The sequence below is a fragment of the Panulirus ornatus genome, chromosome 10 (assembly GCF_036320965.1).
Source record: "Panulirus ornatus isolate Po-2019 chromosome 10, ASM3632096v1, whole genome shotgun sequence".
NCBI lineage: Eukaryota > Metazoa > Arthropoda > Malacostraca > Decapoda > Palinuridae > Panulirus > Panulirus ornatus.
Window position 1 is genome coordinate 14788283 of NC_092233.1, and position 12744 is coordinate 14801026.

The following is a 12744-nucleotide window of genomic DNA, read 5'->3' on the forward strand; positions in this document are numbered from 1 at the left end:
ATAGTAGTTAAAACCTTTGCGAAAATGAAACCCGGGAAGGCAGCGGGGTTTTGGGTGGTATTGCAGTGGAATTTTTTAAAAAAGGGGGGGGATGTATTGTTGACTGGTTGGTAAAGGTTTTTTAATGTATGTATGACTCATGGTGAGGTGCCTGAGGGTTGGCAGAATCTTGCATGACCCTTGTACAAGGCAAAAGGGAAAAAGTGAATGCTCAAATTAAGAGGGATAAGTTTGTTGAGTATTAGTGAAAGAGAAGAGAGGGCATTTGGACGTTTTTTTCAGGGAAAAAAAAGCAAAAGAGTGGGGGGGTGTATAAAAGAAAGAGACAGGAGGTCAAGAGAAAGGTGCAAGAGGTGAAAAAAAAAGGGGAAATGAGAGTTGGGGTGAGAGAGTATCATTAAATTTTAGGGATAATAAAAAGATGTTCTGGAAGGAGGTTAAATAAAGTGCGTAAGACAAGGGAGCAAATGGGAACTTCAGTGAAAGGGCAAATGGGGAGGTGATAACAAGTAGTGGTGATGTGAGAAGGAGATGGAGTGAGTATTTTGAAGGTTTGTTGAATGTTTTTGGGATGATAGAGGGGGCAGATATAGGGTTTTTTGGGTTTCGAGGGGTGTGCAAAGTGAGAGGGTTGGGGAAAATGATTTGGTAAACAGAGAAGAGGTAGTGAAAGCTTTGCGGAAAGATGAAGCCGGCAAGGCAGCAGGTTTGGATGGTATTGCAGTGGAATTTATTAAAAAAGGGGGTGACTGTATTGTTGACTGGTTGGTAAGGTTATTTAATGTATGTATGACTCATGGTGAGGTGCCTGAGGATTGGGGGAAAATGCGTGCATAGTGCCATTGTACAAAGGAAAAGGGGATAAGAGTGAGTGCCCCAAATTACAGAGGTATAAGTTTGTTGAGTATTCCTGGTAAATTATATGGGAGGGTATTGATTGAGAGGGTGAAGGCATGTACAGAGCATCAGATTGGGGAAGAGCAGTGTGGTTTCAGAAGTGGTAGAGGATGTGTAGATCAGGTGTTTGCTTTGAAGAATGTATGTGGAAATACTTAGAAAAGCAAATGGATTTGTATGTAGCATTTATGGATCTGGAGAAGGCATATGATAGAGTTGATAGAGTTGCTCTGTGGAAGGTATTAAGAATATATGGTGTGGGAGGAAAGTTGTTAGAAGCAGTGAAAAGTTTTTATCGAGGATGTAAGGCATGTGTACGGTAGGAAGAGAGGAAAGTGATTGGTTCTCAGAGAATGTAGGTTTGCGGCAGGGGTTGTGTGATGTCTCCATGGTTGTTTAATTTGTTTATGGATGGGGTTGTTGGGAGGTAAATGCAAGATTTTTGGAAAGAGGGGCAAGTATGAAGTCTTTTGGGGGATGAGAGAGCTTGGGAAGTGAGTCAGTTGTTGTTGCTGATGATACAGCGTGGGGGTGATTTGATGGGGAGAAACTGCAGAAGCTGGTGACTTAGTTTGGTAAAGTGTGTGGAAGAAAAAAGTTAAGAGTAAATGTGAATAAGAGCAAGGTTTTAGGTACAGTAGGGTTGAGGGTCAAGTAAATTGGGAGGTGAGTTTGAATGGAGAAAAACTGGAGGAAGTGAAGTGTTTTAGATATCTGGGAGTGGATCTGGCAGCGGATGGAACCATGGAAGAATGTGTGGAAGTCGAGAAATTATCTCGGAAAGCAAAAATGGGTTGGTTTGAAGGAATAGTGGTTCCAACAATGTTGTATGGTTGCGAGGCGTGGGCTATGGATAGAGTTGTGCGCAGGAGGGTGGATGTGTTGGAAATGAGATGTTTGAGGACAATGTGTGGTGTGAGGTGGTTTGATCGAGTGAGTAACGTAAGGGTAAGAGAGATGTGTGGAAATAAAAAGAGCGTGGTTGAGAGAGCAGAAGAGGGTGTTTTGAAGTGGTTTGGGCACATGGAGAGAATGAGTGAGGAAAGATTGACAAAGAGGATATATGTGTCGGAGGTGGAGGGAACGAGGAGAAGAGGGAGACCAAATTGGAGGTGAAAAGATGGAGTGAAAAAGATTTTGTGTGATCGGGGCCTGAACATGCAGGAGGGTGAAAGGAGGGCAAGGAATAGAGTGAATTGGAGCGATGTGGTATACCAGGGTTGACGTGCTGTCAGTGGATTGAATCAAGGCATGTGAAGCGTCTGGGGTAACCCATGGAAAGCTGTGTAGGTATGTATATTTGCGTGTGTGGACGTATGTATATACATGTGTATGGGGGGGGGGCCATTTCTTTCGTCTGTTTCCTTGCGCTACCTCGCAAACGCGGGAGACAGCGACAAAGTATAATAAATATAAATAAATGAATAAGTTTGTTGAGTATTCCTGGTAAATTATATGGGAGGGTATTGATTGAGAGGGTGAAGGCATGTCAAGAGCAGTGTGGTTTCAGAAGTGGTAGAGGATGTGTGGATCATGTGTTTGCTTTGAAGAATGTATGTGAGAAATACTTAGAAAAGCAAATGGATTTGTATGTAGCATTTATGGATCTGGAGAAGGCATATGATAGAGTTGACAGAGATGCTCTGTGGAAGGTATTAAGAATATATGGTGTGGGAGGCAAGTTGTTAGAAGCAGTGAAAAGTTTTTATCAAGGATGTAAGGCATGTGTACGTATAGGAAGAGAGGAAAGTGATTGGTTCTCAGTGAATGTAGGTTTGCGGCAGGGGTGTGTGATGTCTCCATGGTTGTTTGATTTGTTTACGGATGGGGTTGTTAGGGAGGTGAATGCAAGAGTTTTGGAAAGAGGGCCAACTATGCAGTCTGTTGTGGATGAGAAAGCTTGGGAAGTGAGTCAGTTGTTGTTCGCTGATGATACAGCGCTGGTGGCTGATTCATGTGAGAAACTGCAGAAGCTGGTGACTGAGTTTGTTAAAGGGTGTGAAAGAAGAAAGTTAAGAGTAAATGTGAATAAGAGCAAGGTTATTAGGTATAGTAGGGTTGAGGGTCAAGTCAATTGGGAGGTAAGTTTGAATGGAGAAAAACTGGAGGAAGTAAAGTGTTTTAGATATTTATGTTTATTTATTTTGCTTTGTCGCTGTCTCCCGCGTTAGCGAGGTAGCGCAAGGAAACAGATGAAAGAATGGCCCAACCCACCCACATACACATGTATATACATACACATCCACACACACAAAAATACATACCTATACATCTCAACATATACATATATATACACACACAGACATATATATATATACCCATGTACATAATTCATACTGTCTGCCCTTATTAATTCCCATCATCACCCCATCACACATGAAATAACAACCCCCTCCCCCCTCATGTGTGCGAGGTAGCGCTAGGAAAAGACAATAAAGGACACATTCGTTCACACTCAGTCTCTAGCTGTCATGTAATAATGCACCAAAACCACAGCTCCCCTTCCACATCCAGGCCCCACACTACTTTCCATGGTTTACCCCAGACGCTTCACATGCCATGCTTCAATTCATTGACAGCACTTCGACCCCGGTATACCACATCGTTCCAATTCACTCTATTCCTTGCGTGCCTTTCACCCTCCTGCATGTTCAGGCCCCGATCACTCAAAATCTTTTTCACTCCATCCTTCCACCTCCAATTTGGTCTCCCACTTCTCGTTCCCTCCACCTCTGACACATATATCTTCTTAGTCAATCTCTCCTCACTCATTCTCTCCATGTGACCAAACCATTTCAAAACACCTTCTTCTGCTTTCTCAACCACACTCTTTTTATTACCGCACATCTCTCTTACCCTATTATTACTTACTCGATCAAACCACCTCACACCACATATTGTCCTCAGACATCTCATTTCCAGCACATCCACCCTCCTGCGCACAACTCTATCCATAGCCCACGCCTCACAACCATACAACATTGTCGGAACCACTATTCCTTCAAACATACCCATTTTTGCTTTCCGAGATAAAGTTCTCGACTTCCACACATTCTTCAATGCTCCCAGAATTTTTGCCCCCTCCCCCACCCTATGACCCACTTCCGCATCCATGGTTCCATCCGCTGCCAAATCCACTCCCAGATATCTAAAACACTTCACTTCCTCCAGTTTTTCTCCATTCAAACTTACCTCCCAATTGACTTGACCCTCAACCCTACTGTACCTAATAACCTTGCTCTTATTCACATTTACTCTCAACTTTCTTCTTTCATACACTTTACCAAACTCAATCACCAGCTTCTGCAGTTTCTCACATCAATCAGCTGCCAGTGCTGTATCATCAGCGAACAACAACTGACTCACTTCCCAAGCTCTCTCATCCCCAACAGACTGTATACTTGCCCCCCTTTCCAAAACTCTTTCATTCACCTCCCTAACAACGCCATCCATATACAAATTAAACAACCATGGAGACATCTCACACCCCTTCCACAAACCTACATTTGCTGAGAACTTTCCATGGTTTACCCCAGATGCTTCACATGCCCTGATTCAATCCACTGACAGCACGTCGACCCCGGTATACTACATCGATCCAATTCACTCTATTCCTTGCCCTCCTTTCACCCTCCTGCATGTTCAGGCCCCGATCACACAAAATCTTTTTCACTCCATCTTTCCACCTCCAATTTGGTCTCCCACTTCTCCTCGTTCCCTCCACCTCCGACACATATATCCTGTTGGTCAATCTTTCCTCACTCATTCTCTCCATGTGCCCAAACCATTTCAAAACACCCTCTTCTGCTCTCTCAACCACGCTCTTTTTATTTCCACACATCTCTCTTGCCCTTACGTTACTTACTTGATCAAACCACCCCACACCACACATTGTCCTCAAACATCTCATTTCCAGCACATCCATCCTCCTGCGCACAACTCTATCCATAGCCCACGCCTCGCAACCATACAACATTGTTGGAACCACTATTCCTTCAAACATACCCATTTTTGCTTTCCGAGATAATGCTCTCGACTTCCACACATTCTTTAAGGCTCCCAGAATTTTCGCCCCCTCCCCCACCCTATGATCCACTTCCGCTTCCATGGTTCCATCCGCTGCCAGATCCACTCCCAGATATCTAAAACACTTTACTTCCTCCAGTTTTTCTCCATTCAGACTTACCTCCCAATTGACTTGACCCTCAACCCTACTGTACCTAATAACCTTGCTCTTATTCACATTTACTCTTAACTTTCTTCTTTCACACACTTTACCAAACTCAGTCACCAGCTTCTGCAGTTTCTCACATGAATCAGCCACCAGCGCTGTATCATCAGCGAACAACAAGAGCGAACTCAAATTCATCTCTGCTGAAGTGTTTACCATTACTGACTGTCATACAGGCACGGGCTGCCTGGGATCAAACTCCCTTAGGTTTGAATACTGGTTGCAGCAGATAGTCCACAGTCCATCCAGCTGTTCATCCTTCCCGAGGGATTAGTCAGTAAAATGGGTACATGGCATACTTGCATACGTACTTAAATTCATTTATGCTGGTGTTTACCATTACTGACTGTCATGCAGGCACAGGCTGCCTGGGATCATACTCCCTTAGGTTTGAATACTGGTTGCAGCAGCTAGTCCACAGTCCATCCAGCTGTTCATTCTTCCTGAGGGACTGGTCAGTAAAATGGGTACCTGGCATAGGGTAGGGTGTGTATGTGTGTATGTATGCATACATATACACATAGGAGTAAAGATATGGTATGTATATGCAAGATTAAGAGACAGGGCAACACATATATAAAATCTCTCCCTAAAACACACAAATACTAATCACTGGAGTATGCTGACAAATGTTGTATGTGTCAGAAGAAGAGGGACAAGGGGAAGTTAGAGACTGAAAAGATGAAGGATACAATAGTGGAGATTTTAAGATGTGGGAACCAGAACAATCAGGATAGCAGGCATGCATTGGATAGAATCAATTAGATTAGTTGGGGAATACAAAGCAGTTAAGGTAAAGTCATAGACTGTATGTATGTAGGGCTTGGCTGTAGATGGGTATTCTCTGGTTTCATTACATTATATATAAGAGCTTGACATCAGATGTGTGCTAATGAGACCAGTGTTCATTTATTCCCAATGCTACTTAACTAAAGTGGAAAAGGTTATAAAGTATAAAAAGGACATATGTATTTATTATCATTCAATCTTAGGACCCCTTCTACCAGGATCCTGCAGCTTCAAGGTTGTTACAGTAAATAGCATGGAAATGATAGATTCCTTCGGAATAATAAGTTCCTTAGTGAGATTGTACTCCTTTTTGTCCATTGATGATCATATCACCCATATCACATGCAGATGGAGTCCTTTAATGGCATTCATTCACTTTTACTGAGATTGTACTCCTTTTTGTCCATTAATGATCATATCACCCATATCACATGCAGATGGAGTCCTTTAATGGCATTCATTCACTTTTACTTGTATATTCATTTATGTTCATAACAACAGTGTTATTAAATGAGTTAGTCACAAGCAGATGGAGCCCTTTAATGGCATTCATTTATTTTACTTGTATATTCATTTATGTTCATAACAACAGTTTTTTTAAATGAGGTCAAACCAGTTGAAAAGTCACTTTTGTTAAGGCTGTAGTCTCATCAAAGAACTTCTTAATAAAGGGGTCTACATTTCCCTGCTACTGGAAATAGTACAGCCTTCAACTACAGGAGCCTTTAAAAGGTCCTGGGTAACACCTGAAATCTGTTGTAGGTATTGGTCCTAAAAAAGATTATAAATAGATGGATACATAAATATTCATAACCACATACTATTATGACCATAAAGCAGAACTAAGTGTAACTTTTCCTTCCCACAGGAGGTACCTCATTTTGTCATGTGAGGGCAACCTCAACAAATTTCCATTTGATGACCCATTCTGCACCTTCTCCATGGAGAGTAGTAAGTACTTCACTCTCCTTACACTTCGTATTCCTTGCCACATTTATGTAGACTTATCTGTTGCTTTATCTGAGGTTTTCTGTGTGTTATTTACTTCTCTTTCAGGATTAATGAGTGTTTTCTTTGACCTCAAAAAAGATTTTTTTTATTGCCCTATGTCTTGTAGTATTTTCCATTAACTTCACAATTTGCATGCCATTAAGGTTTTTTGAGATTTATACTTGTGTGTCATCCTAAAAGTCGATGAAATTATATTTAGAAGATAATGAATTGTGTATGTAATAGGCTGGAGGTCTTTGTACATGATCTACAGAGTGCTTAAGTTGAGGTTTGCATTTATGGTGGCCAAATCCTCCCGTAAGATCAAGGAAGGATTGGAAGAAGTACAATGTCCAGAAAGTTTGAGAGATGTTAGAGTTTTAAAAGATAGCAGGGGATGGTTAGAGTCATGCATCTAAGGTAAAGTTGCATGGACACATTTGTAACAGTGCAGATAGTAATAAGATTCCTGTAATTATTTACGGTGCTAAAAGGAGCTATGCATTATTAATCCATATTTTAATTGTGTAAAAATTTACTTTAATGTAATGTGGTGAATTATACGTACAGTTTGTGTGCAGTATGACACTGGATGAGAGGAAGAATATATTATTACATGTATGTATGGATCATGGTGAAGTGCCTGAGGATTGGCAGAGTGCATGTATAGTGCCATTGTACAGAGGCTACGGGGATAAAAGTGAGTGTTCAAACTAAAGAGGCATAAGTTTGTTGAGTATTCCTGGAAAATTATATGGGAGGGTATTGATTGAGAGGGTGAAGGCATGTACAGAGCATCGATATTGGGGAAGAGCAGTGTGGTTTCAGAAGTGGTAGAGGATGTGTGGATAAGATGTTTGCTTTGAAGAATGTATGTGAGAAATCTTAGAAAACAGGGTGGGATTTGTATGTGGGATTTTTGGGTCTGGAAAAAAGGGATATGATAGGGTTGAGAGATGCTTTTTGGAAGGTTTAAAATTATTTTGGAAAGGAAGTTAGAAGCAGGGGAAAAGTTTTTTCAAAATGTAAGGCATTGTACTAAAAGGAAAGAGAAAGTGATTTTTCCAGTGAAGGGGGTTGCGAGGGGTGTGTGTGTCCCATGGTTGTTTAATTTTTGGTTTAGGGAGGTAAAAGCAAGAGTTTTGGAAGGGGGGGCAACTATGCAGTCTGTTGTGGATGAGAAAGCTTGGGAAGTGAGTCAGTTGTTGTTCGCTGATGATACAGCGCTGGTGGCTGATTCATGTGAGAAACTGCAGAAGCTGGTGACTGAGTTTGTTAAAGGTGTGAAAGAAGAAAGTTAAGAGTAAATGTGAATAAGAGCAAGGTTATTAGGTATAGTAGGGTTGAGGGTCAAGTCAATTGGGAGGTAAGTTTGAATGGAGAAAAACTGGAGGAAGTAAAGTGTTTTAGATATTTATGTTTATTTATTTTGCTTTGTCGCTGTCTCCCGCGTTAGCGAGGTAGCGCAAGGAAACAGATGAAAGAATGGCCCAACCCACCCACATACACATGTATATACATACACATCCACACACACAAAAATACATACCTATACATCTCAACATATACATATATATACACACACAGACATATATATATATACCCATGTACATAATTCATACTGTCTGCCCTTATTAATTCCCATCATCACCCCATCACACATGAAATAACAACCCCCTCCCCCCTCATGTGTGCGAGGTAGCGCTAGGAAAAGACAATAAAGGACACATTCGTTCACACTCAGTCTCTAGCTGTCATGTAATAATGCACCAAAACCACAGCTCCCCTTCCACATCCAGGCCCCACACTACTTTCCATGGTTTACCCCAGACGCTTCACATGCCATGCTTCAATTCATTGACAGCACTTCGACCCCGGTATACCACATCGTTCCAATTCACTCTATTCCTTGCGTGCCTTTCACCCTCCTGCATGTTCAGGCCCCGATCACTCAAAATCTTTTTCACTCCATCCTTCCACCTCCAATTTGGTCTCCCACTTCTCGTTCCCTCCACCTCTGACACATATATCTTCTTAGTCAATCTCTCCTCACTCATTCTCTCCATGTGACCAAACCATTTCAAAACACCTTCTTCTGCTTTCTCAACCACACTCTTTTTATTACCGCACATCTCTCTTACCCTATTATTACTTACTCGATCAAACCACCTCACACCACATATTGTCCTCAGACATCTCATTTCCAGCACATCCACCCTCCTGCGCACAACTCTATCCATAGCCCACGCCTCACAACCATACAACATTGTCGGAACCACTATTCCTTCAAACATACCCATTTTTGCTTTCCGAGATAAAGTTCTCGACTTCCACACATTCTTCAATGCTCCCAGAATTTTTGCCCCCTCCCCCACCCTATGACCCACTTCCGCATCCATGGTTCCATCCGCTGCCAAATCCACTCCCAGATATCTAAAACACTTCACTTCCTCCAGTTTTTCTCCATTCAAACTTACCTCCCAATTGACTTGACCCTCAACCCTACTGTACCTAATAACCTTGCTCTTATTCACATTTACTCTCAACTTTCTTCTTTCATACACTTTACCAAACTCAATCACCAGCTTCTGCAGTTTCTCACATCAATCAGCTGCCAGTGCTGTATCATCAGCGAACAACAACTGACTCACTTCCCAAGCTCTCTCATCCCCAACAGACTGTATACTTGCCCCCCTTTCCAAAACTCTTTCATTCACCTCCCTAACAACGCCATCCATATACAAATTAAACAACCATGGAGACATCTCACACCCCTTCCACAAACCTACATTTGCTGAGAACTTTCCATGGTTTACCCCAGATGCTTCACATGCCCTGATTCAATCCACTGACAGCACGTCGACCCCGGTATACTACATCGATCCAATTCACTCTATTCCTTGCCCTCCTTTCACCCTCCTGCATGTTCAGGCCCCGATCACACAAAATCTTTTTCACTCCATCTTTCCACCTCCAATTTGGTCTCCCACTTCTCCTCGTTCCCTCCACCTCCGACACATATATCCTGTTGGTCAATCTTTCCTCACTCATTCTCTCCATGTGCCCAAACCATTTCAAAACACCCTCTTCTGCTCTCTCAACCACGCTCTTTTTATTTCCACACATCTCTCTTGCCCTTACGTTACTTACTTGATCAAACCACCCCACACCACACATTGTCCTCAAACATCTCATTTCCAGCACATCCATCCTCCTGCGCACAACTCTATCCATAGCCCACGCCTCGCAACCATACAACATTGTTGGAACCACTATTCCTTCAAACATACCCATTTTTGCTTTCCGAGATAATGCTCTCGACTTCCACACATTCTTTAAGGCTCCCAGAATTTTCGCCCCCTCCCCCACCCTATGATCCACTTCCGCTTCCATGGTTCCATCCGCTGCCAGATCCACTCCCAGATATCTAAAACACTTTACTTCCTCCAGTTTTTCTCCATTCAGACTTACCTCCCAATTGACTTGACCCTCAACCCTACTGTACCTAATAACCTTGCTCTTATTCACATTTACTCTTAACTTTCTTCTTTCACACACTTTACCAAACTCAGTCACCAGCTTCTGCAGTTTCTCACATGAATCAGCCACCAGCGCTGTATCATCAGCGAACAACAAGAGCGAACTCAAATTCATCTCTGCTGAAGTGTTTACCATTACTGACTGTCATACAGGCACGGGCTGCCTGGGATCAAACTCCCTTAGGTTTGAATACTGGTTGCAGCAGATAGTCCACAGTCCATCCAGCTGTTCATCCTTCCCGAGGGATTAGTCAGTAAAATGGGTACATGGCATACTTGCATACGTACTTAAATTCATTTATGCTGGTGTTTACCATTACTGACTGTCATGCAGGCACAGGCTGCCTGGGATCATACTCCCTTAGGTTTGAATACTGGTTGCAGCAGCTAGTCCACAGTCCATCCAGCTGTTCATTCTTCCTGAGGGACTGGTCAGTAAAATGGGTACCTGGCATAGGGTAGGGTGTGTATGTGTGTATGTATGCATACATATACACATAGGAGTAAAGATATGGTATGTATATGCAAGATTAAGAGACAGGGCAACACATATATAAAATCTCTCCCTAAAACACACAAATACTAATCACTGGAGTATGCTGACAAATGTTGTATGTGTCAGAAGAAGAGGGACAAGGGGAAGTTAGAGACTGAAAAGATGAAGGATACAATAGTGGAGATTTTAAGATGTGGGAACCAGAACAATCAGGATAGCAGGCATGCATTGGATAGAATCAATTAGATTAGTTGGGGAATACAAAGCAGTTAAGGTAAAGTCATAGACTGTATGTATGTAGGGCTTGGCTGTAGATGGGTATTCTCTGGTTTCATTACATTATATATAAGAGCTTGACATCAGATGTGTGCTAATGAGACCAGTGTTCATTTATTCCCAATGCTACTTAACTAAAGTGGAAAAGGTTATAAAGTATAAAAAGGACATATGTATTTATTATCATTCAATCTTAGGACCCCTTCTACCAGGATCCTGCAGCTTCAAGGTTGTTACAGTAAATAGCATGGAAATGATAGATTCCTTCGGAATAATAAGTTCCTTAGTGAGATTGTACTCCTTTTTGTCCATTGATGATCATATCACCCATATCACATGCAGATGGAGTCCTTTAATGGCATTCATTCACTTTTACTGAGATTGTACTCCTTTTTGTCCATTAATGATCATATCACCCATATCACATGCAGATGGAGTCCTTTAATGGCATTCATTCACTTTTACTTGTATATTCATTTATGTTCATAACAACAGTGTTATTAAATGAGTTAGTCACAAGCAGATGGAGCCCTTTAATGGCATTCATTTATTTTACTTGTATATTCATTTATGTTCATAACAACAGTTTTTTTAAATGAGGTCAAACCAGTTGAAAAGTCACTTTTGTTAAGGCTGTAGTCTCATCAAAGAACTTCTTAATAAAGGGGTCTACATTTCCCTGCTACTGGAAATAGTACAGCCTTCAACTACAGGAGCCTTTAAAAGGTCCTGGGTAACACCTGAAATCTGTTGTAGGTATTGGTCCTAAAAAAGATTATAAATAGATGGATACATAAATATTCATAACCACATACTATTATGACCATAAAGCAGAACTAAGTGTAACTTTTCCTTCCCACAGGAGGTACCTCATTTTGTCATGTGAGGGCAACCTCAACAAATTTCCATTTGATGACCCATTCTGCACCTTCTCCATGGAGAGTAGTAAGTACTTCACTCTCCTTACACTTCGTATTCCTTGCCACATTTATGTAGACTTATCTGTTGCTTTATCTGAGGTTTTCTGTGTGTTATTTACTTCTCTTTCAGGATTAATGAGTGTTTTCTTTGACCTCAAAAAAGATTTTTTTTATTGCCCTATGTCTTGTAGTATTTTCCATTAACTTCACAATTTGCATGCCATTAAGGTTTTTTGAGATTTATACTTGTGTGTCATCCTAAAAGTCGATGAAATTATATTTAGAAGATAATGAATTGTGTATGTAATAGGCTGGAGGTCTTTGTACATGATCTACAGAGTGCTTAAGTTGAGGTTTGCATTTATGGTGGCCAAATCCTCCCGTAAGATCAAGGAAGGATTGGAAGAAGTACAATGTCCAGAAAGTTTGAGAGATGTTAGAGTTTTAAAAGATAGCAGGGGATGGTTAGAGTCATGCATCTAAGGTAAAGTTGCATGGACACATTTGTAACAGTGCAGATAGTAATAAGATTCCTGTAATTATTTACGGTGCTAAAAGGAGCTATGCATTATTAATCCATATTTTAATTGTGTAAAAATTTACTTT

The 12744-nt window shown here is 41.4% G+C and overlaps 1 protein-coding gene across 1 annotated transcript in view; it reads left to right on the forward strand.

Annotated features, from left to right (window-relative positions):
• pHCl-1 (pH-sensitive chloride channel 1) overlaps positions 1-12744 on the forward strand; it is a 1177139-nt gene that overhangs the window by 479198 nt on the left and 685197 nt on the right. Inside the window, exon 7 of the mRNA XM_071665549.1 lies at positions 6786-6868. Coding sequence (XP_071521650.1) covers positions 6786-6868 — 83 coding nt within the window. The remainder of the gene's footprint in view (positions 1-6785; positions 6869-12744) is intronic.